We start from the raw sequence: 25,861 nt of genomic DNA on the forward strand, positions 1-25,861 counted from the left end.
ATTCTCCATTGGATGTTAGAACCATCATTTTGCTATCAGTTGCATGGAATGATCATTTATGGTAAAGTTATGTTCCAATATGTCACATAACAATCAAATTAAGCTTGAATGCTATGAAATACTGAACTGGTAATGCAAACAATAGGCATGCACACATTTGCATCATTTTTATGAGTTTGAAGATCAAAAATGAACTTGACAGCTATAATGTATTGTATCACACAACATTCAACAAATGAATCCATCAACACCATGATTTCTTTATATAATGCAGCCTTTAATATTGAACAAAATACAATATTTTTTATGTTACCACACTTCATTCAATTACAGATTATGTCATAAGTAAACATAGCTTAGAGACGACACTGAAATACAGAACTGACTCATTCTTTTTTATTTGTGACTATTTAACTGAATGCAAAATACTGATTTATGAAACACAGCAACAATATACCTGTAAACCATCAGGCTTTGGCATGTACGTTTAAAGATGCATAGAGCAGTCCTGCACCTTATAAAGACTGAAGAAGACCAAATAGCACAGCACTTTTAGTATGAACAAAATCTTTGATATTTGCAGTAACCTGTTAAATATGCAAATGTAAACCTTATGTTGCAAATATCTCTTTTTATGTGCAAATGCATTGTTATGAAACAGTTTTACTTCTTCTTTACTGACACTAGAGGCCATTTTACAGATTTATGTTGGTAACAGTTACAAGAGAGATCCTATTCAAGCACATGTACAACTTAGCAATTTAGTTACATACAGATAAACCTGTCAGCACAAAGGATAAATGAGAGTTTCAAATAAAGCAGATAAATACAAAAAACAAAACAACCCTGATAGTTTCCCTCTTGGTCTATTTGGTCAGGTACTTGGCCACAGATTTGTAGGCAATGAGGATCTCTGACTCATTTGGGCAGGTGTAGCGAAACTGTTCTTGTTTGTAGGCGTTATCCAGGTAACGTGTCAGTCCTTTCAGCTCCCTGGGGATGTCAAAGTTACGGTACTCCTTACACACCACCTAATGGGAGAACCACGAGAAAAGATTTGCTATGGTGATATTTTTTTTATTTTACTACAAGCAATGCTCATGTGAGTTTTTTTCACCTTTATGATGTTGAGTTTGGGAAGTAAGTTGCAGTCTGCCAAGGTGAAGGAGTCACCATCGAGGTAGAGGCGTGTAGACTCTGCGATATTTGGGTTCTGGTCCAGTTCGTGAGGGAGTGGAGTGTCAAGATACATGCTCAGCTTAACCAGGGTTGACAGAAACTGTTTCTCAAGCACTGGAAGACAAGAAACAGACCTTTGTAAAGTTTTCTGAAAGCTTTGACACCAGGAGGCCATATTTTCAGAATGTATGTTAGAACATCTGGGAATTTTTCTTACTGCTATTTAACCCAGGATTGGGATTTTTAATGTATGCTGAAAACTTTCTGAAGATGTCCTGTCCAGAGGTGTTGGACTCTTTGTAGCGGCAGCCGAGTTTTGTGTAGCTGTAATTTTTTACAAAGTATGGTTACAAATTTTGATAGTTACTTAATGTTGCCCTAAAAAAATTATCTATTATATATCACTTTACTTACTTCGGTGGGGCAAGTTTCTCCTCCAGGAACTCCTCAATCTTGTTAGTGTCTGTTTTGACTTCATCATTGTAGATGAGGAAAGGGGGCTGAGATCCAGGAGCCAAATCTTTCAGCACATCAGGTGCCCTGCAACAGGACAAGAACCAGAAAAGAATTAGTAATACAGCTAGAAACTGAAATATATCTAAATTTACTTAAGAAAATTACCTAAACAAAACTTGTATTTCATTCAATAAAAACTGAAAAGTCCAAAATCAAAAGATACATGGCCATCATTGCATTTACTCACAATGGAGTAAATGCAATGATGGCATCATCAATAACTGATGTTGCCTTTCAGTTACCAGAACTCTGAGCTGTGTTTGACATCAGACTCTAGATAATAGCGTTCTAGTCAAGAAGTCAGAATTTCAACATGGCAAAGGTAATCTATTCGCTTACTCAGCTAAACACAGCTTTATTTTCATATAGCTGGGCAATTGTGCAAAGTGTCTATCTTAATCAGAAGTGTCAAACTGAAGTCATGTAAGGGCCAGAATCCCACAACCAATCCAATGCACCTTAATAAAATGACTAAATTACCTCTTGATCAAACAGTCAAGTTCTATAGAATCTATCTAATGACCTAATGATTAGATCAAGGTGTGTTTCAGGAGAGAGACACACCTAAAAGCTTTGGGAGCATGCCCTTGAGGACTATAGTTTTACAACTTTGGCCTAAATTGTTCCAGGATTGCAAAGTTTAATCAACAGATGTCTGATGTACATGTTTTTAAGAAAAATCTTGTGAGAACTGTCTATTTTTGCTACTTTTCTGTCCTTTGTAGCAGCTAGCTTTGCTTCTTGCTTATGCTATCTTACACCTAAATAGGATTAGCAGATTAATATTTAGTCTCTGGCTATTTTACAATATATTTTATATTTTAAAAATATCAAATCAATGTTAGGCTTTTGATTCCCTGAAAATATTTGTAGTTTATTGGGTCTTAAGACAGCTTTGTCTTAGTCATTATCCCTGCAGTCAGAAATATTTCTCTGGGGTGTTGCATGGTGTGGAGGTAGAATGGGCACCCCTTATACACAGGCTATTAGACCTCAACGCAGCCATCTGGGGTTCAATTCTGAACCATGGGACCTTTCCTTCATGTCTTCCCCACTTCTCTCTGCCTATTTCCTATCTAAATACCTCAAGTAATGGCCACTGGTGCCATGACAAATCTTTAAAAAAAAAGAAATATTTCTCTAAAATGCACCACAAAGACAGATTATGTATTACCAGTGTTTTCAATTACATCCCTGAGAAATAATTTTGTGTGATGTCAGTCAGGTGGCGACTCCAGCAAACCCCAAGCAAAGAATGAGCTTATTTGACCTTACCTCCTCATGTCAACAGTGGTCAGGGTGAAATTGATCCCCTTCAGCCAAAGGATCATGAAGAGTCTCTGACAGAAAGGGCAGTTTCCAACACTTTCAGCATCATCGCTGGCCTGCATACAGACAGGAAACCATAACCAGATTTCATGGAGATGTGAAGGGTGTACCCTAAAATGACAGGATGACTGGTATTTTTTAGCATACTGCAACATGGATACCAAAGCCAGATCTGTAATGTGTCTGAATAAATTATAGATACCAGTACAGGCATCCTCATCAATCCTGATCTCCTCTGACAGATTGAGACAGCTATGAATGCAAATTTGAAATGGAGAATTAGGGCTTCTGATACCCTTCATTAAACAATTAGTTGTTTGAATTAAACTTGTTATCTCTGCTGTAGCATACAGTGACATATCTGAATCCAATCAATTAACTAACCACCTTGAAATGGGTAAAAATATAACAGAGTACCTCTCTGAGATCTTGCCTTCAATGACAAAGTCAACTTTCATGACTAAAAATGATTGACTTGGCATAAGACCTGCTGGCTTGTTAAGTCGACAAAAAGTTTGCAGCTTCTTAAAGGAAAAAAAAACTTTCAAGCCAACATTCTACAGACTCAATTATAATATTTCAACCTTATGTGTTAGTAAAAAAGTAGGTTAATTTAAGTTTCTTGATCTTACCTTCACGAAGAGCTCAATCTTTGGAGTCTCAGCCATTTTTCTTTCTCTTTGTTTGATAGCGTCAACCTATTCCTGTTGCTTTCTCACGATGGCTTGTTTCTGTTCACGCAAAGATAAGGCAAAACTGATTGTAAAGATGCGGTAATCCTTCGGCTGACACATGCGCGCTCATGTACTTTCATGGTTCTTGAAAAACTGGTAGTAAGATGAGTTCAGGCAACTTGTTCCTACACAGCCTGTAAAAGGTACAAAAACATTACTTTAAACTCACTTTACCGGTATTATGTGTTGCCTCTTCACCTCCTCCTTCCAGTGTTCACTGCACCTATTGCTGCTATTGTTATTATTTTTGTTCTTGTCTAACCACACCCCTCAAACTTTAAGTCAGGCTACGCCCCCCACTGGCTTTACTAGTTGGACCAGCATATCAGGATCTGTTGAACCTGCCTTGCAGCACACACTCTGGAAAAAAATCATAGTGCGCTTATTCTAGCACAGTCTTGAAACATTGGTTTCTGACTTTTTAAGTGTCTTTAGTCCCAACAGACTGCCAATCAGAAGACCTAAAAGATCTGCTTCAATGGTACCACTGGATGTTAATGAACTTGAAATTTAGAACTCCTTTAGGTAGTTTGAGGGGTCCAGATGTAATAGTTATACAGATTTGGAGGCCAGTATGTGCATGGACACTAAAGTAGCTTCCAAAAGTTAATTTCCTATTCATACCCGATGAGGTTTTTCAAATTTAGCTATGTTACAAGCAAGCTAAAACGCCAAGAATATTTTTGTGATACTACAAAATAATATGTGAATAATTGTGAAGAGGAGGGAAGAGGAAGTATATTTTTTTTTAAATTTTGATCACTTTTTAAAAAGATGGTTTAGCTGCAAACTGTTATTCGTCCCATCAGCTGCATCCAACTTTCCTGCTCCTATTGAAAAGAGGCTCTCCCAAAGCTTGATGCTGCCACCACCATGTTTCAAGGTGATGTGTGTTGTCAGTTCATGGCCACACATAGTGTTTCCCATTTTGGCTTGATACTTTTTGGTCTAATATGAGCAAAACAAATGGGACTAGACTTTCTTTCAACGGGTTTCTTGTTTCTTTTGGATTTGGTCAGTAGTGGAGAAAATCTGACCAGTTTTTCAAGGGTGCAGCTAACATACTTGATTCTACAGCTCAGCTCATAAAGGTGTATGCATTACAATTGTGGCCACTTAAAGGTTTAAAAAATTATGTAAGATTTATAGACAATCAGCATTGTTTTCCAAAAAAAGTAGTTTGTGGTTACAGTGTGACAAAATGGGGAAAAACAAAAGATATGAACACTTCTGCAAGGCATTGCGAATGACTCCTTCGCAACAACACTTTTTTAATGTTTTGGATAAAAGCACCAAACCTGGAGATGTGTTTGTGTTTGCTGTCTCCTCCTCTCTTTTTCTCTCTCTTTCTGTATCTCCTTGCTGTTTTTTGTGGCTGTGTTTCTTCATTCTACTTTGTTGGTTTTTTATACTGTCAGCTTTGGTCCTTTAAAGCTGGCTGAAAATGTGTTTAAAAAAAACAAAAAAGTAAAGCGACACAAAGAAAAGCATGGATGTAAGCTAAGAAAATTGATTTAGGGCGATAAAAAAAACCAGAAAGTTCACAGTAGGTATACTTTAAGCCGCACAGGTGTCACTAGTGAAAAGGGTGTGTTCGTGAGCAGTTGTCATTCATCAGTGACTTTGAGCTAAGGAATTCACACGTTGAAGGAACAAACTCTGCAGGTTTCTGTAAAAGAAAATGTGTGTTTTTGTTTCAGATCTTTCAGAAAGGTGCTGTCCCTGAATGAAACACAGCAAAACACTTCCTGCTTTTTATTCTTAATAAGGAAGCCCAAAATATCTCTGAGGGGAGAAATCAACCACAACCTCAATGTTTTTGAAAGCATGTTGATCTCAAAGAGCCTATTTGTTCAGTATGCATCATTATTTCAACAGTTAAATAGTTACATAACTATGACCAACTGTTTTGATGTCATTCAGTCTGGTTTTCCTCAACACAGTAACGAGACTGCCCTTGTCTCCCTCCTGCTTCTTCCACTCACACCTGCAGTCAGATAGCTCATCAGCCCAGGTCTTTTGTTCAGCATTCAACCTCCCTAGTATTTAAGCCTCTCATTCTTAGTCACTCCTGGCTGGATTCTTTCATCTTCTCCTGTCACTTTCCTGTGTTCTCCTCTCATCACCATGCTTGCCCTGTTCCTATGTTTTTTGTTAGTTGTTTTTTTTTTTATGTCATTAGAATATTCTAACAATGATCCACACTCCCAGCTCCTGTCTCAGTTTTGGTCCGTCTTCCAACACACGCACCTTGACAACTTGAGGGATGAGTAGATGCATAGACAGGCAAACATTTGTGAAGCAAACAATTAAAAGAGTTTTGAGTATATTTTCTAATTTTTCATGTCTTATTATAAAATTAATAAGAAATTAATTAGATAATTTCTTATTAATAAAATAACAAAAAATATATAATTTTCTTATTATTTGTGAATTAGTGCTTCACAATAATTTTCTGTAATTATTGTGAAGCGCTTTGGTCAGCTGAGATTGTTGTAACTGTGCTACATAAATAAACTTTGACTAGACTAGAAGTTTTAGAAATCCCATAAGAGCTTCAGAAGTTTCTTGTTCAAGAGGTGTAAATAATTTTGCAAGACATTCACCTTTTCAATCCAAATAATACTGTTATAAATAAAACGAGAAATTATGCAACAAACTTTGAAAACATTAATCTCAATCTAATAATGATATGCAATTAATACAACAAGAGAGTTGTTGACATATCAGAACAGCTAATGAAGGTTTCCATATTATAAGTATGAGTACAAATAAAATAAAACGGGTGTAAAAAAAATCAATAAAATAAAGAGTGAGGAGAAAGTCATTCAAGAAATTTATTTCCTTAAAATGTTATCACTGCTGTAACAAAAGCAGATTAGTTTAAAACGCAGTTAAGAACAAGACAAGGCTATAGGGAAATAAATCTCTACATGTTTGCTGGGGTTGCAAAAGTATCAGAGGAAAGGTTTTGGTTCTTGCAACAACAGATGGTGCAATACTCAATATGTAACTAAAAGAGGCAATGAACTGTTTCACTCTTTCGGTCTAGTCACATTTGAAGGAACCAAAGGACCTCCTACAGCAATACTGAAACAAAATGTGCTAAACCAGTCAGAAAGACTTATAAAGAGTTGAACAACTACAAAGTTATAATAATTTATGCAAAGAAATAAACGGTTTAAGAGGCCCTCACATGTGTATTCATGTCACTTTAAAATGCCATTTTTGTGATGTATTGAAAACAGACATTAATAAACTATTTAAAATCTTTTTCCAATTCTGTTGAGATATATATCCTGTACAATTCAAACACAAAGCATAGAAATATGTTATGGGTGAAAATTATTTATAAGTTGCAAATATCTGTTTACACTTGTATGCATTCTGTTTGACTAATACTTTGTTAAAGCAACTATTATTTCACTTTCAGCAGTCACAGATTGGGTTGGAGGAGATTTTCCACTTGGTATTGTAAAATTTCTGGTTCACAGCTCTCCTCTTTAGGACCCACACATGTTTTTCTAATATCCAGTGTAGGGGAACTCACTTGTCACATTTGGATCTACTACTGGAAGAATCTTTGTAGATGCCGCTATGTACAGAACCCCTCAAAGAACAATGAAGGTACCTTTCTCGTGACACCAGATACTTTCTGGTGAGCACCAGACTCGTGTGCAGCACATACTATCTCGTCCAAGCTGTATACTATCTTGTGTGCACAAGATACTATCTGGTACGCACCAGAAAGTCTCTTGTATGTATGAGAAATGTATTTGTTTAGTTTTTCTTTTAATGTTCCCTTAGTGGTTCCGTAGTTATGTGTTATTCTCAAATGTTATTTTGGTTGTTTCTTTACAAATGTTGTTAAAAAATGTTTTTTTTTGTGCTCTGGTGTCAGAGTACATATTTAAGTTTTTGTAGCATTCACGAAAATATTTGTAATGTGTCTTGAAAATAAAAGGTTTATAGCATATGACTCAAAACATTTCCAGGATCAGGCAGCAAATGCCATGTGGTTTAAACACTTAAAACTGCAGTATGTAATTTTTATTTTAAAAAAATATGTTTTTTATATATTTGTTAAAACTGTCAGCATGTCATAACAGTATGTTATGAGACAGATAATCTATAAAAAGATGAATCTCCTCCACCTCCTTCCAGAGGGACTACTGCTGTCTAAAGAAATGCACCTCTCCTGACCCAAAAGAACTAGCCAGAGCTTGGAGGCGGGTCTTAGCGCTGTCAATCAACTTCATGTGTTCATTGCTCAATGTGCTAATAGTTGAGAAAAATCTTACCATTACTAGAAAACAGTTTATCCGCTATCATCGGCAACCATGCTAGCTAGCATGAGTATTCACAACAGGCTCTCCTAGCTGCAGCATAGCTAAGAGCAAGAGGGCAAGAGACCCGGGGGCAGCGCAGCGCCACAGGGAAAGTGATTGACAATGCAAACCCCACCTCCTGACTCTGATTGGTTGTTTCTAGTAAGCACTGGAAGAAGGCAGTGGAGCTAATTTTTTCACAGATTATGTCTCATATCACACTGTCACAACAGACTTACAATTTCAATAAATATGTAAAAAAAAAAAAAAATTATAAAGGTTCTATATTGCAGCTTTAACTTAGACAAGGAAGAGTATAACAAGTCATTAAAAAAAGGTAAAAAGTAACAAATGCTGAGAAATGTAGGCGATGGGTCAAAAAACGGCATTGAGCGACAGAAGAAAAAAACAAGACACAGGAAGTCTAGCAGGAACAGGCATGCAGGTCAGAGTTAGACAGGTTTTAAAAAAAAAAAAACAGAAGAAGAAAAAACTTACCATGCTATGTGCACATTTCTGAAAGTGCCCAGTTTGGTAGTTTGCATATTTTTTCTGTAAGTTATTTGTGGTAATAATTGAAAAATAGAGATGTTAAAAAAGGCACAAATAAATATGTTAATTTGTTTTAATTTTGTATTACACACCGTCCTGACGGTTCAAAGAGAAAATCTTTGGATTCACCAGAAGATGAACGACTTCCCCACTCAGAATACGTAATTTCACTTTTTCATGCAGAAAACTCTGGAGAAAAATGTCTCCACCTAGCGGCTCTTTAATATTAAGGCAACTACCAAAGCATGGCAAAGTTTCAGATGATCATCTTTGGGCTAGTAAATGTGAAGGTATTTCAAATATTGAGCAGGTTGCACAAATACAGAAAGTCTTGTTGGGTCCATTATTTTCCCTCATTGCTAACCTCTCAGTTTTATCCAGTCAATGGTTATTTATATAAATTATACTTTGGCAAATATCATTAGACACAAAGACGAAGTTACCTTGTCAACGTGCTCATAATTGTGCAGTTTTTGAAGCTAGCAGCAGTTGTGTATCTGCAGCAGCATAAATAATTTATGCTGCTGCAGTTAATGTTTGTTTCCCCAAATATTAACTGAATAACCCTTTTACATTTTTGTTTTTTATTGGGAAGGTTTTAGTATTATTTGACAGAAAGGTTTGATGGGTGAGGGATATTTAACATATCTTAAATAAACTGTAAAGCTCTGACAGTTTGAATATTCTGCAGATTGCTATTAAGAGCCCTCATGCTGCTTTTTGTATATTTTTTAGTTCAATTTATGTTCATGTTTGTATTTTTGTTACTTACCCTAATTCAGTTGTTTAGGGCTTTTATGTTGTGCTTCCTTGTTCAAGTTTGTGGTTACTTTACATCCTGTTTCAGTTGGCAGTGCCTATTTCCTTGCATACGAAAGTAAATTTAACTCCTGTTCCTTTTCTCATACACACCTATTTCCGGTAAATCTATTCCGCAGAATAAATAAAACGCTCGAAATATATTTTTGCCCAAGTTCATTTTTGGGTTTTCCAAATAGTATTGCCTTATTTAGTCAGATTATAATAATTCTTGTTGACATGGATTTGTGGTTGATATGGTTGATTTTGAACTGATTTAAACTGCATTAAACCAAATCCCAATGGCAGCTATTTTGGTCCAGTCTTTTTTAATGCTGAATTAGAAACACAAACCTTAACCAAGGCAAGTAAGGTCAGGCTTCATGTTAGTGTCTTAGTCAGTGTTCTAAGTTTTTTGTGACCTCCTTGATCCACCCAAAAACTCCATCCCTAAGTCTCTGGAAGAATAAGCGAGTACAGATAATGGATGTATCAATATGAATATAGTTCTATCAACGACATTCATGTCCATAGTAAATCTATTTGAACTTAGGAGCAGCACAGTATGTATAAGCAAGGTATCCATATTCACTTTCCTGTGTCTGCTCGTGTGGCCTTGTTGGCACCTTGTGAAATTTATTATAAAGATAAGTGTAAGACAATGAAGACCGCTGTCTGCTGAGCTTCTGAAAGCTTCTTTTTAATAGAAATCAACAGAGATCTCTCTTGAAAGACTGCGCCAGTTAATATTTTAAATTTCCAAACAACTGCAAAGTCCACTTGAGGAAAATGAGACTACAGTAGACTAGGGGTTCACAAAATACAATGCCAAAGACAACTGATAAAGGGAATGAAAGATCTCTGAAAGACTCATTTAAGTGCCCCATGTGTAAATGTGATCTGTCCTGTAGATCACATTTTACACTTCCTCTTTCTTCATTACTACAGACACATGCTGAAAACTTCTGCTTTCACAAGGAAGACGGCTGTTATCGAAAACATCTGAACAGAAATTGCTGTCATTACAAAGAAAAAATTGATAAAGATGTAGGCATATTGAGGTGTCACAAGTGACTCAAAGAAGACATCACTGCTCCTCAGCTTCCTTAAAAGGGTGGTGATATTTATGCAGCTGAAGCTCTGTGGTGTTTCACAACCAACAGTAACCACGAACTGGGTTTGGTGTCGACTGACGACTACTACCAGTCCGCTTCTTATCAGGTAGGTGGTTGAAGCTTGTGAAGTTCTCTCTTTTGTGTGTGATTTTGGTCAGTGCAGGATGTCTGATGAAGTTTGTTGTTTCCTCATATTCGTCTTTTTTACTTATTTCTATTTTACTTTGACAACATGGGACAAGTAGCATAAGTTTACACGTAGAACTAATGTTGTTTGTGACGTGTTTATAAAATGTACATGTGAAATGTTAGATTATCAGCTTTTAGACTTGAGAAAGTAAATCTTTTACCACATCCTGTTCTGAGTCAGTTTTACAATTCATGCTAAGGAAAGAACACACTTCATCTTTTACAGAAAAAAGGAAATACAGCAGCAATCTTCTGTGACATTTTATGCTTTTGCGTAAAATGTTCAAATATATTACATTTGGGATGGGGGTTGGGGCAGAATTGAATGATGCACGGTACGTAGTTTGTCATTGGTTTGTTAGATGACCTGACAAAATACATGGATTACAAAAACAATATTGTTGAGATTAAAATAAATATATTTGAGGTTGCAATCAAACCATTTATTTCATCTTGTGGTAGAAATTCGGTTATGTCTGGTTGTTGTCTAAAGATGGCCGCCTGTGAAGATGACAATGCTTCTTTTAGTGTCTTGTCTAATCCTAAGAAAATAAGTCAGAATTTTGACCCAGTGTTTAGGTAAAAATATCCAACAATACTCTAAGTTTGCTTGAAGGACAAGCATGCAACAGTAATTTTCTTCTTGTCCGGAATAAAATTTTAACAAAGGAAAACTGTACATCAGTAAATCTTATTGTATGCAACTGGAAGGGGTGTTTTCAAATTGACATTCAAAAAAAAAAGCGGAACTGAAGCAACGATCACACAGTTAAAATATTAATGTACCAAATATCGTATACTGTTGTCTTCATCAGAGACAAGATTGTGTCTCCAGAGAGGCACTTAATATTGTATTCATAACTAAAATTAAAATAAATGCGCGGTCTCTCCTATAGTCTCAGCTTTGGAAAAGAACCAGAATCGACATAACAGTTTAGCTGGTTTAAAGGAAGCAATTTAAATCTGCAAGCTAATAAATGTAAGTTGATTCATCAAGAGAATAAAGGAAATAATGTGTATTTCAATGCATTCAAATAAGTTCAACCATAATTGAGTGACAGGCCATGTATTGGTGAAAACATGAAAAGATATTCCCATTTTAGATGACTCTGAATATTTAAAATGTTAACTTTTGAGGACAAATACCAAATGGGGGAGCTCTTAGAGTTACAGTTAGTTTGAATAAAACTGCTTCAATTTAAGTTAAATGTCTGAAGAGTATGAACTTGGGGTTGCACTGTCTAAGTTATGCCTGTGCAGTGAAGACTCTGTTTGATAGTCTGAGGTAAATAAACATATTTATTAAACAAGCCACATTTACAGACCAATCTGGAGCCATTAAGAGTCCCCTCTCCCTCATCCACTCCTCCCATAGTCACTCTGCCTCTTCATAGGTGTGGACGCAGCACACAAACAATTTCCCATATTTGGCATCATTATATTAAATCGCCTCTTGTGTGCGCCCATCTCCATATATGGCAGACTGCAGCTCTGGAATGTAAGCACCCTGACATGAACACATTTCTTTGCAGGTCAGTTCAACCTCAAAGACTCTTAGTTCAGATTATATGTTACTGAAACATAGAGATATAATCTGCATTTAGGTACAACACATACTACTAAGTAGGTGGTAGGTGGAGCTGTGAACTTGCAGCCAAGTCCAGCAAAAGAATCTAATGATACAGCATCCTGTTGTACCAACCCGACCAACACATATAAAACAGAGGCAGGAAGCCATAATGAAGGAGTTGAGCTGTCAGAACACCTTTGATGCTTGGGTTTGCACGTTGCTGGTTTTCACACCCTGACTAGACATTTTGAAACTAAATATATTAATCTGGTCTGGTTTATAGTCTTTAATTCATCCTAAAGTTGTTCTGTCAAATTGAGATCAAGACTCTTCGCTAGTTAATTTGCAATTTTAATAGACTTTAGACATAGACTTACTTACTTAGGCGTCTAGCTTACTCCATGCCAGAGTTGCAGGGAGGATGGTGCCTGTCTTCAGTATTGAAATAGCAGAGGAAGTGCGGGGGCCACACAGCACCTGCACGTCTCCTGTCCAACTCTTATTGAATTATATTTACAGTATCTTCTCATCAAAAGAACATGAGATTAATAGAAATATCTGGAAATTAACAATATTTCAATTTGCAAGAGCAAATCTCAAGTAAATCAGAACATTGTCAAACGTATAATAACCAGTTTCATTTCTTTTTTATTAACAGGGGAAACTTTACACTAAAACGATGAAATGGTGTTCCATGAAGAGAGGACTTGTCTTCTGCATTTTGAGTGGTTTATTGCTGTGTCTTCACAATGGATGGTGGGACGCAAACACCTACAATTACTGGAAAAACACTGCAAACGTGACCATCCTGCTGTGGAAGTGGCCATTTGGACGCTCGTACAGTCTAAAGGGAAATGTGTGCTGGGATCTGTACAAAATACCAAACTGTATACTAGTGGATCAGCGCTCCTTTTTCCCCTCAGCTGATGTTGTTGTGTTCCACAACAGAGAACTGATACAGGGACGCCAGCAGCTTCCAACCGAACTCCCACGTCCACAAGGCCAGAGATGGGCCTGGATGTCACTGGAGTCTCCCAATCACAACGGAAACTTGAAGAAGTTTGCAAATATCTTCAACATGACCATTTCCTACAGGAGAGATGCTGATGTGACCATACCCTTTGGTGAACTGTTACCTTTAGTGACTGAAAGTAACCTGGTGGAGGACAGCCATATAAATAAGACCTCTTTGGTCTGCTGGGTGGTCAGCAACTACAGGAACCACCACAGAAGAACCCAAGTTTACAAAGAACTCAGTGCCACAGTTCCTGTGAAGGTTTATGGACGTTGGAATAAAATGCCGCTCTCCTCTGAAGACCTCTTACCAACAATCTCTCGCTGCTACTTTTACTTGGCTTTTGAGAACTCTCTGGCAAAAGATTATGTGACTGAGAAGCTGTGGCAGAATGCTTACAAAGGAGGGGCTGTACCCGTTGTACTAGGACCCCCAATAAGTGACTACAAAGCTGTGGCTCCAGAACATTCTTTTGTCCATGTCGATGAGTTTTCATCAGTACAAGAACTGGGGAAGTATCTTCAAAGGCTTGCAGAGGACAGGAAGAAATATGAGGAATATTTTAACTGGAAAAAACATTGGAAGGTGAAAGTGTATACAGACTGGAGGGAAAGGCTGTGCAAGATATGTTTACAGTACAACAGTTTACCTCAGCACAAAGTTTATTCAGATCTAGAGGCCTGGGAGAAAGCTCATAACACCTAACTTTGAGACAGTGTGGCTGTGTTTGATCTGTTTACAACATATGTTGCTTTCAATTTGCACTTATGAGTAGAAACTGCAATAGCATATATTTAAAAACTTTGAACTTTGCATTATCAGAGCTGAAATGATTAATCCAATTAATCAAGATGAATTGATCTTTAAAATAATCATCAGCTAATATATACTAACAGTATACAAACTCAAAAATGCCATTTGCTGGAAAAACAGAAATTAACTCAAAAATATATGTATCGCTGTGTCTACATTTTGCATTAAAGGTAAAAAATAACCTTTGTCTGTAAATATATTTGGCCGAGAACTGTCATAGTTTTTGCTTTGCTTGGTTCAAACGCTAAAAAAATAACAAAGGAATAATAATAATCTCCTGTTAAGCACCTTTTTCTATCCAATTATTAATCAATTAATCCAAAACATAATCAACAGTTTAGCCCTGCACTATATTGATGTCAACTCAAGGAGAATGATTTCCTCCTTGGGAACCAAGCAGAGTCAAATTGCTGATACTTGCAAAAACCCAATTAAAGTATGTCTAAGTTAGTCTCACTTCAGTCTGTGTCATGTGGAGAAAAAGAAAAAAGGAACAGGAACATTGACAAGATTTTACACAAAATGGTGAAGATAGTGTGCGGCGTAGAGCTGAAAAGCACCAGGTGAAAAATAAGTTTCTCTTTTCTGATTCTTCAGTGAACTCACTAAAGGAGCTGCCATGCAAGACTTGATCATAAACATCAAAGACTTTGATGTTTAATAAAGAAGAAATACTACCAAATTTGGATATCCTGCATATGAAAGACTGAACCTGTACAGCTGCAGACAATAATAAGCGTAATCAGGTAAAAGGGGATTTTACAGTACAGCAAGAATCTGGAGAAAGCTGCTGTAACAGCATTTTGGCTAAATCATAGATTCCTTCTAATTAGCTGAAGTAGACAGGGGGCAGAGGAGGCTTTGTATGTCAAAGGTCAAAATTAAAACTTTATTTAATCATTTGACTCACAGTTTATAGTTGGTGGTTTGGCAAAGTTACTTTAGTTGCTCAGTGTCAGACTGAAACAACTGTCTATTTCACAGAGTAAAGCAGCATTTACCTAACACACAAAACATGTCTGTCATCATCAAAAGTCATATTACAACACCGTCATCATCAAATGTCATAATTATCATCATGATCCAGGAGCCTGACTCTGTCACAAGAGCCATAAAAACCCAGATGGATGATTAACCCATGATTTTTTATTTTTGGAAAAAGCTGAAACAGTAATCCGATATAAAAAGGATTACTTTATAATAAAATGAAAATAAAAAAATCTATTTGACAGAAAATCCAAAATAGGTTAAAAGACTTAGATTTCAGAGTATATTTATATTTTGTAAATTACTCATTATTATTTTTCTTTCATTTTCGTTTGCAAAAATAACGGCTCAATTATAAAAGTTTGGATGTGTTACCTTTGATGTGACTTCATGTATTTTTTGTGTCTACTGGTACAAACAGAATTGAACTGCCAGAGTCATGGGACAGAGATAACATGAGATACCTGTGATCTGATCACATCCTGTTAAATATAGAACCAAGAAAAAAAAAGATGAGTGTATGTGTTAATTCATTTCACCGTACTTGTTGATCTCACAGCTATGACTTTCAACACTTTCCACAAGTAAAGACATTAAAATCTTAAGCAATAATAGTCGAGGTTACATTCTTGGGTTGCTTACTCATGCAAGAAGCAGAAGCTGCTATGGCCTGCGACCTGCAGCTATGTTTCATCATATGTTTACAAAATAAAATATCTATGTTCATATTAAACCTTTGAAGTTGAATATGTTAATATGTTTAATATGTAATAATATGTTAGCAAGTGTTAGATTAATTAATAACCTTTAAGAACTCTGTGTGGCTGAATTCAACTCTAGATTTAAACTTCAATGCACAATTGTATTCCCTCAGATATCAAGCAACCTAAAACTTTGCAGCCTTTCCAGTATGTGAATATTTGTATGTTCACATATTGTATAAAACATTAACTCTTTATTTTATTTTATTTTATTTTTGTTAGTGTCTGACCTTGAATTGGATAAAAAAAAACTCTAGGTTCTATAGTCAGGATCACCATAATTATTTCTAAATGTGAGAGAAATGAAAAAGATAATTTTTAATAAATTTAAAAGCTGTATTATGCATAAAATGGGTAATTCAAAGCAGATATTAGTTGGTTATTGGGAACTAACAAGAAAACCATTATTGCTGAAAAGCTAAAGCTCTAGTCATGCTATAACTTTACTAACTATTGTAGCAGTTTCACTCATTTTGATTTTTGTCCCAAATGAGTTCAAATTACAATATGCTAAATAAAAACATATTAATTTCTTCAAGGAGAAGTTATACTGACACCAATGAGGTTCCAGGAAAGAGAGCGGAAACTGCAACTTTACTGAAGCTAGAATTAGACCACAACAATAAACAAAGGCAGACCACACCCAAGATAGACCAGCATCTATTTTTCAAATGATGTGAAAGCCTAAAGAATTACACCACTGTCATGAACATGAAAGTAAAAACAAATTATAAAACAGAACATTTGCTCACACAAAGCAGAAGTCACTTAACCAACTAAACATACACAGAGACAACACAAAAGTGAGGAATCCTTTAACAGTAAGTAAAACTGTAAAAAGAGACTTTAAAGCATCTTCAGAGTTGTGCATAAAAGCACCACTGATGGAGAATGAACCCAGCGTAGACTGTTTTGTTTTGAATGCAGCTGGCATGAAAAGGGGCTTAGCAGCTAACTTTAACCGCCAGAATCAGAGGGCTTCACATGTGCATCATATATAAATGCAAATTTTCAGCAGAATATTGGCATATTTATCTGTCCTGATACAAAAACATGCAGAAGTGTTGAAGTTCATACAACCATAATTTGATGAATAAAATTAAGCATCCATTAATTATTTAAATTAGCTATTAATAAACTCAAATAAATGCAAAGCAAATGTATAAATAACTATAAAGAAATATTGATAAATATTTATTAAATTTACAAAACACATATGCTTTTTCATATTATTTTCCATCCTTGTTTCATAATTTCAACACACTATAAACTTACTTTTCAGGTAATATTGTCTTAGTTCCAGATTTTATTTGCTATTTTTGACAAGCTACAGCAATATTTTATGACACATTGCTGCTCAGGGACCATAATAATGAAAGAGATAATAAAATATTGGATGTTGTTTCCAATCTGATTCAAAATAATGAATTTTGCACATGCCCTGCAATGGACTGGAAACCTGTGCTGTTCCTCTCGCAACTTCACCAGGTATAATAGGATAGTGGACGGACGGATGAGTTTTACACATATGTTTTAAAATGTGGGCTTCTTTAGTTTCCTTTTCATTGTTAATTTAATTATAGGCAAAGTTAATTGACTGAAACCACACATATTTCTTTATTTACTTGCTAAATTAATTTGCAATTATATACATAAATTATTAACTTACAATTCATACGTTGTGTGGCACTTTGGCTCTCCAGTACATGTGTTTTTACTCATGGTAATGAAGCTCCAAGTTGCTCAACAATGAAAGTGAAAATTTTAAAGGTTTTCTTTAGCTGACATGTTCTTTTATTTTTGAAAGTGTTAAAACCCGTTTCTGCAAAAGTCATGGTGTGGTTGACCAGAATTTGTGTTGAGTGAGGAAATTAACTAAAATAACTATAATAATAACAATGTTGCGCTGTTTAGAAGAAGGTATATAAAAAGAGAACAAATATATATTATGATACAGTCTTGGTGATGTGGCCAAAGACGTTACAAACTACTATCTCTATTTCCACCAGTAGGTGGAGCTAATCGATTAGAAGTCAAAGGCTTCTTCTGTTTCTATTCATTTGCTGCTTTATTGAAAAATTATATTGAGACTAAGCAAACCAGATGTAAAATCAACTGAAACCTTGTTAAGATCTACTACTTAAAAAGATAAGCTTGTATGTTCATGCAAATTTTAGCTCACAGTATCATAAGTTTCTACTATATTCATAACCCTTGTTTTACTTAGTTAAATGTTGTAGCAGGCAAGGACAGGCAGTCAAGGTGGTTTTTCTTCTCTCCATTTTGCTGGTCTAGCTGGAACTTCTATTGAAATCCAGGGATGCACAAAGTCGAGAGGTTTGCTTTGTGACCTCTGGAAAAAGGTGGGCTTCCCATCACTTCAAGAATGACCGGTTCCAAATTGATAACAGAGCTCCTCGCCCTCTTTTACCTTCCATCTCCAAACCCTACCAAGGAATCTTACTTCAGCCATTTGAATCCAATTCATTTCACATGGCCATGTGTAAGAGCCTTTTTTAAATGGTTTCACATTATAACCATAAACTTCAAGGTGTTTTATTGGAATTTTATTTTGATAGTCACAAGTCGGGTGAATAAATGTGAAGTGGAAGAACAAAGACACAGGGTTCACAAGATCACTGTGCAATGTCAAATTGTGTGTAAGTTAACCTCAATTTTAATACTAATGCAATGTCACTCAGTAGATGTCAATTGTGAATTATCAATAAATTTAAAGCAGTGATCATCCTTGCCTGCAGGGGGAAGCACAGACCTAAAAAGAGGAACAATCTACCATGGTAAGATGAAAACTGAATAAACTTGTTAAAGTTGAGGCTGGAGAAATACTTAAAATCTAGACAGTCTACTGATAGACGGAAGTTTATTCAATTATAAAATACAGTTACACAGACAAAGAAAACCCAAAGCATCTCATTTCAAGAGAATGCAAATGGTAAGGGAGAGACCAGTTTCCTTGAAATAACTGTGAATAATGTTTAGATTAAAAATAAAAAAATCTTATAAATACCTTTAATAAGTTCTTTGTGAATAGTGGATCAGTAATTACTAAGCTTTTCTTTCTCTCCTATTCTACCATATCCTATAAATGAAGATCTGCATAATTTTGAGTAAGAACAAATAACAGAGATGTATCAATGAGACTGCCAATCCCAAAAGCTCAAAAGTCAAACATGATCAGGATATTGACACACATTTATTAAAGACTCATGCAGAAGCCTTAATCAAATCCATTTCTGAGTATCCTCTTCTTCTTAATTTAACTAAGCACTGATCTAACTATCATCCAAAGAAGAAGGATTATGACATAATTTGCAACTTACATGTCTGTCCACCAAAACTAACAGACCTGGCCAGACCCTTATGGTAACTCTGGAGGAGCAGCAGACATCCAGTGCACAGATGCCCATGTCTGTCAACAGAACATCTAATTGTTGCACAATCTGCAGTAATGAGGGGGTGAGAATTTGTTCATAAGAAGTTCTCTGTGCAACTCAACATGACATTAAAAGGATGTGTAAAATTGTAGAAGAGGGTGATTTAGTTAAAAAAAGACCAAAGTAGACCAAACAAGCAAACCTTATGGTGCTGTGAAAAAGTATTTGCTTTCCTACAGATTTTGTTTCAGGTCATAAAACAGATTTTCACATCAGACAAAAATATTTTTGATTTTGATTTTGATTTTGATTATTAAGGCAGAAAAAAAAGTCACACACACACCACACCCCCTAGTTCAACATCTAAAGTGCTGAAGATCTCACTTTCTTCAATTAAGGTGAGTACAATTTCTCTCCAAAACCAAAGCAAAGGCCTCTCTCGCTCCCCAAGACTGAGGAAAATATAATACAGAATGATGAGACAAAGTGGAACTTTTGGGAAAGTGAGCATCGTGTTACATCTGGTACAAAAACTGACAGCATTTTACAAAAAGGACATTTAATGGACGGTTGAAAATGGTGATGGTAGAGTGTTGGTCTGATGCTGTTTTGGATGCTTTGGGATTTTGACGAGTCAGTAAAACTGATTAAACTAAATATGTCATTCAAATGCTGTGGCATGACCCTAGGGCTGGGGTGGCACACTTGTTCAGCATTAAGAGCTAAATGAAACTCATCATCACCTCAAAGAGCCACACAGCAATTTCAAGATTAGCTTTATACCACATTGCTTGCTGAAGCAGTTTTTTTCTGTTTCAGAAAAAACTGAGAGCCTTAGGGACTCTCACTAAAATCCCTGAGGCTTTAGTGAGACACCTAACTGTTCATTTTTTTTTTACAAAATGAACAGTACAAACCAAACCCATCTTTTTCTTTGATAGATAGATAGCATTTATTGTCATTGAACAGAATTCAACGAAATTTCCATTGCAGCTCCCGTGCAAAAGGTCAAATATATACAGTAAAAATAAGCAAACACACAATAATAATAATAACAATATATACAACTAAATTAACTAAAGGCACTCAACCACACCAAAGAAGTAGCAGCAGGTCCAATTATGGCAAAGTACAGATGATGTGACAGTGCAAAGTGCAGAACAATATGACTGTGTGGGGGTGGGGGATATGTATGTGTGACTGCGAGGTTATGATATGTGTGGGATGGGGGGGGGCGGCGGGGAGTAATGGCTCTGACGGCTGTGGGGAAGAAACTGTTTCTCAGTCTATTTGTTGTAGTCCGTATATTCCTGTACCGCTTGCCTGATGGCAGTGGCACAAACAGTCTGTGGCCCGGGTGGCTGGAATCCATGGCTATGGATCCAGCTCTCTTCTTGACCCGGTCTGTGTAAATGGAGTCCAGGTCTGGGAGGGGGCATCCCACAATGCCTTGTGCTGTTCTCACCACCCGTGTCAGTTGTTTCCTCTCCAATGCTGTGCAGCTGCCATACCACACAGTCATGTTGAGGCAGAGGATGCTCTCGATCATCGCCCTGTAAAAGTTGGGTATGAATAAAATGACTTTGTGTTTTTCCTCTATCTTTTATATGTTTACATGCACACATAACACATAAGACTGGTAACAGTCACACAAAAACAAAATGAAACTGGTTTACACTACCCTCTAGGGAGGGTACAGAATGAGGAGAAGAATAAAAGCAAAACTTGCACTACAATCTTTACTTCACTTGGTGGCGTCCTTAAGGTGAAGCCCAGTGCTGTACAGTGAATGTCCCTCTGTATCTGTTCCATTTGTACGACTTGTAACATTTGAACTAAAGCCTGTTTTATACTTAACCAAATCTCATTATTTCTCAAGGTAATAACACTGAGGGGTTATGGTCAGGACCCAGAACTGGTAAACGGACCTGGATGGTGGACAGAAGGAAAAATTTGAGAACTACAGTACTTCATTATAGCTACAAGAAGCAACTCTTTCACATGTTTATCAGTAAGAATAGAACAATGATTAGACTTAGCTTGTTTAATCATATGGTAAAACTCATTCACAGACATACAGAAAACTTTTGGGCTATGTGAAAGTGTCTCATTCAGGACATTTTCTAAACATTTAGGACAATTTATTCCTGTGGCTCAGCAGGAGCTGGTTTTGACTCATTTCCTGCTTCACCGACTACAATTACTGCACTCATCAGCTTGGCTCTTTTCTTACATCGTCTAAAGGCGAAAGGATCTTCACAAGGTGAGAAATCAACAATCCACACAGGTAAGAGTTATTAATGAGGTCTCACTTTTCACATAGCTTATGCATATTTATGTTACCTTTAACGTCTTTTTAGGGTCTTTTGAACATATATTCTAACTACTGCATATTTTCTAACTTCAGTGGTTTGCAGTGGTTAGACAGAAGCCGAGTAATAGTGGTAAAAATTCTGAATTGAATTCAAATGTAAACATTCTCTAGGCTTCATGATTATGCATATTATATTGGATTTAGCTGGACAGATTGGTGAATTAAATTCATTTTGCATGGATAGAAAATGATGAAAAATTGCAATGTGTTGGGTAAAGTATACACACTGCCATTCCAAACGTATTCATGGTTACTGACAATGAACATTTTAACATTTTGTCATGTTAAAATGAATGTATTTTGTGGGTATTTTATGTGATAGACAGTGTGAAACACTGGCACTACATAACATTAGCTTGAGATGTGAATTTTATATTTCCTTATATATACTCCTTATATGTGTATCTTTATATATGCATATGTGTGAATGTATGTATATATATTTCAGGTGTGGCTATCGGTTTACATCTTTTGACATTACCTAAAGCCAAAAGGTTCCACATTTTAAAAAATTAAGTGTCACAATGTAATTACATTTGTAGTGAAATAATCAGCAGATCTGAGTCTTTGTCATTATATTTGGGCCAGCAAAGAATTTCTATAAGAAAAAATGAAATATCTGGGCTTGAGTCCATCAGAACCAGAGCCTTGATGTTCTCCATTGCTGAGTGTTGCTGCAAACACCAGCAGAGAGGTGACCACAGCTGCTACTCACTCATATCATGTCAACAATGCTGAGTAACAAACCATGTAAAGGAAAAACTTTTGTGGTACAACTGAACCAAACATTAACTGGTTAGTACACATGTGCTAGTAGAAATGCACCTTTAACGATTTCTCAGATATTCATGAAAGAATCTAATTTAAAACTGCACCAAAGTGCTACACCAAAATGAAAATAAAATAAGTTGATGAAAAGAAAAAAAAGAAAAATAATACAAGAAAAACATATGTATAATGTTAAAATAATAAGAGTAATAATAAGTAAAGAAAAAAGTACTAAATACTAAATCAGAAAGGCTGAATACAAATACTGACAGCACAGTTCAGATCTTTATTTTTCAAAAATTTTGAAAAGCATGTGGGCTTTTCCTTGTACTTCCAAATTATGTTGTGTTTGTCTCTAATTTTACCAAAAGCATTGTAGTTTGTGGTTGTAATTAGCTTTTTTTTAAGTGCAAGATGTATGACACAGTTCACTTCAGATCTAAAACTGGCATTGTTTTTCATAACAGGAAAGTGACCATGCTAAAAAGATGGAGGTCCGATCTATCAAGAATGGCATCATCTTCTGCACCATTGTGGGTTTGCTACTTATCTTGTATTGTGGATTGCAAAAAGGAGTTAAATCCTCCTACTTCAGTTACTCAAGAGGCAGTGGGAATGTGACCATTCTCATCTGGTACTGGCCTTTTGGCGACATGTTAACCCTAAAGGGAAATGTGTGCTGGGATCGGTACAAAATACCACACTGTATACTGGTGGATCAGCGCTCCTTTTTCCCCTCAGCTGATGTTGTTGTGTTCCACAACAGAGAACTGATACAGGGAAGCCAGCAGCTTCCAACCAAACTCCCACGTCCACAAGGCCAGAGATGGGCCTGGATGTCACTGGAGTCTCCCAGTCACAACGGAAACTTGAAGAAGTTTGCAAATATCTTCAACATGACCATTTCCTACAGGAGAGATGCTGATGTTACCACACCTTATGGTGAGCTGAAACCTTTAGAGACTGAAAGTAATCTGGTGGAGGACAGCCATATAAATAAGACCTCTTTGGTCTGCTGGGTGGTCAGCAACTACATGGACCACCACAAAAGAACCCAAGTTTACAAAGAACTCAGTGCCATGGTTCCTGTGAAGGTTTATGGACACTGGAATAAAATGCCGCTCTCCTCTGAAGACCTCTTACCAACAATCTCTTGCTGCTACTTTTACTTGGCTTTTGAGAACTCTCTGGCAAAAGATTATGTGACTGAGAAGCTGTGGCAGAATGCTTACAAAGCAGGGGCTGTACCCGTTGTACTAGGACCCCCAATAAGTGACTACAAAGCTGTGGCTCCAGAACATTCTTTTATCCATGTCGATGAGTTTTCATCAGTACAAGAACTGGGGAAGTATCTTCAAAGGCTTGCAGAGGACAGGAAGAAATATGAGGAGTATTTTAACTGGAAAAAACACTGGAAGGTGAAAGTTCATGGGGACTGGATCGAAATGCTGTGCAAGATATGTTTACAATACAGCAGTTTACCTCAGCACAAAGTTTATTCCGATCTAGAGGCCTGGGACAAGGAAGGATATAGACCATGAATTTTCATTTATTTCTTTTGTTGGTGACTGAATAAATATTTGGATCATAAATTTCTTTTCTCTTTAATCTTTGTACTTTTCCATTGTTATTGTCAACCCACAACTAAGTCCCAAAAAAATGAGATCAGAAACACCATTCTGACGAACAAAAAGGTTTCGCAACTTTTTTCTGTGAAACCTAACACCAGCAGACACACAAATACTGCAGGGAGTTTAGCAAATCCAATGTGTTTTACACTCTATTAGGGGTGAACACATTAACTTTGCCATCTTTCACTTAGAAATTTTTAAAAAGTCTATAACTAAAAATCACCAATAAGTCACTAACAAATAAAAGAAGTTTGCACACATTTTTTATCATCACCTACATTGCTATGCAAGAAGAGACTTTTAGTTATTCAGGCAAGAATTAGAAAAGCCTAAATATAATCACAGATTCTGGTTACTAGAAGTCATACTATACATGTAATGGCCAAGACAGTTATTCACTCTGGTGTTAATATAGTCCAGTGATGACTGTAAATGGTTTGATTATTAACAGAGACAGGTAAGTTTAAGAACAGCACCAACTGGGATTAATGTTTATTCAATTTACATTACTGATTGATGTTGAATGATTTGGACTCCTCAAAAACTGTATCAGTTTGCATATTATTTTCAGACAGTATTTCACACTGCCCCAACTAAAACAGAAGTGACAAGTTGTCACAACTTGATGGTCTGACAGCAGCATTTTCACACAATAATATGGTTAGAATCGCCATCTACTGTGTCGCTCACGTATTTTTGTACAGCAGCAAACTAAATGAAATGACCTTGATTGCAGTTACTGAAAATATAAATGGTAAACTAGTTTCAAAAGTTTTCCCAACAGATTGCATTAATAATTTTATTTATTTAATGATCACCACTGAGCATTTAGTGTTCTATGGATGGAAATGGCATGGAAACCACAGCAGACAGGATGTCATGGCTTGTGGTCTTTTGTAATTTATGCAAGCACTGTGACTTTACCACAAGGAACTTGCTTTCTACAGTTTTTCACATCCCCAGAACATCTAACTCTATTAAAAACTCCCAGAAAAAAAGTAATACAATTACCATTTGTTTACAAAGTGTACTTATGTATGTGGTTGTGTTTTACCTTTTTTGTGTCAATTGCTGGCAAGTTTAGCAATCAACTTAAATTTTTAGAATAATCTTAGTTATTGAAGAAATTATATATCAAGTACTACATCCTGCCACATGAGGCAGTGGTATTTAGCACAGACAGCAGCATATGGATGTAGTAAGAAAAAAATAGAGCAAAAAAAGCTACTTAAGATTAAGTTTTTTCAAAAAAAAAGAAAAAAAATTCATGTTGCCAACAGCTTTTGGTTTCCGATAAAGTATTGCACAAAGGGGTGCTGTGGTGACTCAGGGGTTAAGCACAACCCACATATGGAGGCCTCAGTCCTCGATGCGGCTGTCACAAGGTTCGATTCCCAGCCTGGCAACCTTTACCCTCTTTCCTGTCAATTCACTATCAAATAAATGCCACTAGAGCCAATAAAACCTTGAGAAAAAAAAAAAAGTATTGCACAAATATGCAATACACCTTCAGCCTCATAACTTGACCTTGGTATCAGAAAAATCATCTGTGGATGCATGGCATTAAAAAAATAAAATAAAATTAAAAAAAAGCACACCACAGTTCAAAACCTTTACCAATTGCAATCCAAGCCAAAAGAAAAAAAACAAGACCAGTCATTAAAACCCATTTAACCGTCACCCCAAACTTACTTCCATTCAAATATGTAGGAAGCTGCTTGAAATTTCACATTTTTTCTCCCCCTTTTAACATGCATTAAGGAAGTACTGGAGTTAGTCCACTGGACATTTTACCTATTCAGTCTAG

General features: G+C 36.2%; 3 protein-coding genes and 1 long non-coding RNA gene across 6 annotated transcripts; 2 read left to right on the top strand and 2 right to left on the bottom strand.

Moving 5' to 3' along the window:
- Positions 1 to 256: 256 nt before the first annotated feature.
- On the bottom strand, positions 257 to 4,005 carry clic3 (chloride intracellular channel 3). 3 transcript variants are annotated; one of them, XM_032570933.1, is made up of 7 exons: positions 3,933 to 4,005; positions 3,657 to 3,755; positions 2,971 to 3,080; positions 1,594 to 1,719; positions 1,397 to 1,503; positions 1,118 to 1,293; positions 257 to 1,031 (listed from the first exon to the last, which is right to left on the bottom strand). In XM_032570933.1, the coding sequence occupies exons 2-7, from the start codon at positions 3,690 to 3,692 to the stop codon at positions 867 to 869; spliced, it is 720 nt and encodes a 239-aa protein (XP_032426824.1). In that variant the 5' UTR covers positions 3,693 to 3,755; positions 3,933 to 4,005; the 3' UTR covers positions 257 to 866. The 3 variants fall into 3 exon arrangements, with proteins under 3 accessions (XP_032426824.1, XP_032426825.1, XP_032426826.1); XM_032570934.1 differs by having other exon boundaries at positions 3,928 to 3,986; XM_032570935.1 differs by lacking the exon at positions 3,933 to 4,005 and adding an exon at positions 3,227 to 3,276 and having other exon boundaries at positions 3,657 to 3,766.
- Positions 4,006 to 6,206: 2,201 nt separating this feature from the next.
- Positions 6,207 to 21,487, bottom strand: LOC116725106 (uncharacterized). The gene is made up of 3 exons (XR_004340318.1): positions 21,477 to 21,487; positions 14,427 to 14,432; positions 6,207 to 6,286 (listed from the first exon to the last, which is right to left on the bottom strand). It is a non-coding gene; the product is annotated as an uncharacterized LOC116725106 (long non-coding RNA).
- LOC116725105 (alpha-(1,3)-fucosyltransferase 7-like) lies at positions 10,385 to 15,622 on the top strand. Its single transcript, XM_032571002.1, has 2 exons — positions 10,385 to 10,657; positions 12,969 to 15,622. Exon 2 carries the CDS (start codon positions 12,990 to 12,992, stop codon positions 14,028 to 14,030), a length of 1,041 nt encoding a protein of 346 aa, XP_032426893.1. The 5' UTR covers positions 10,385 to 10,657; positions 12,969 to 12,989; the 3' UTR covers positions 14,031 to 15,622.
- On the top strand, positions 21,463 to 24,009 carry LOC116725104 (alpha-(1,3)-fucosyltransferase 7-like). The gene is made up of 2 exons (XM_032571001.1): positions 21,463 to 21,568; positions 22,891 to 24,009. The coding sequence occupies exon 2, from the start codon at positions 22,912 to 22,914 to the stop codon at positions 23,962 to 23,964; it is 1,053 nt and encodes a 350-aa protein (XP_032426892.1). The 5' UTR covers positions 21,463 to 21,568; positions 22,891 to 22,911; the 3' UTR covers positions 23,965 to 24,009.
- The last annotated feature ends 1,852 nt before the right edge of the window (positions 24,010 to 25,861 follow it).

Source organism: Xiphophorus hellerii, chromosome 8, assembly GCF_003331165.1.
Source record: "Xiphophorus hellerii strain 12219 chromosome 8, Xiphophorus_hellerii-4.1, whole genome shotgun sequence".
NCBI classification, from domain to species: Eukaryota; Metazoa; Chordata; class Actinopteri; order Cyprinodontiformes; family Poeciliidae; genus Xiphophorus; species Xiphophorus hellerii.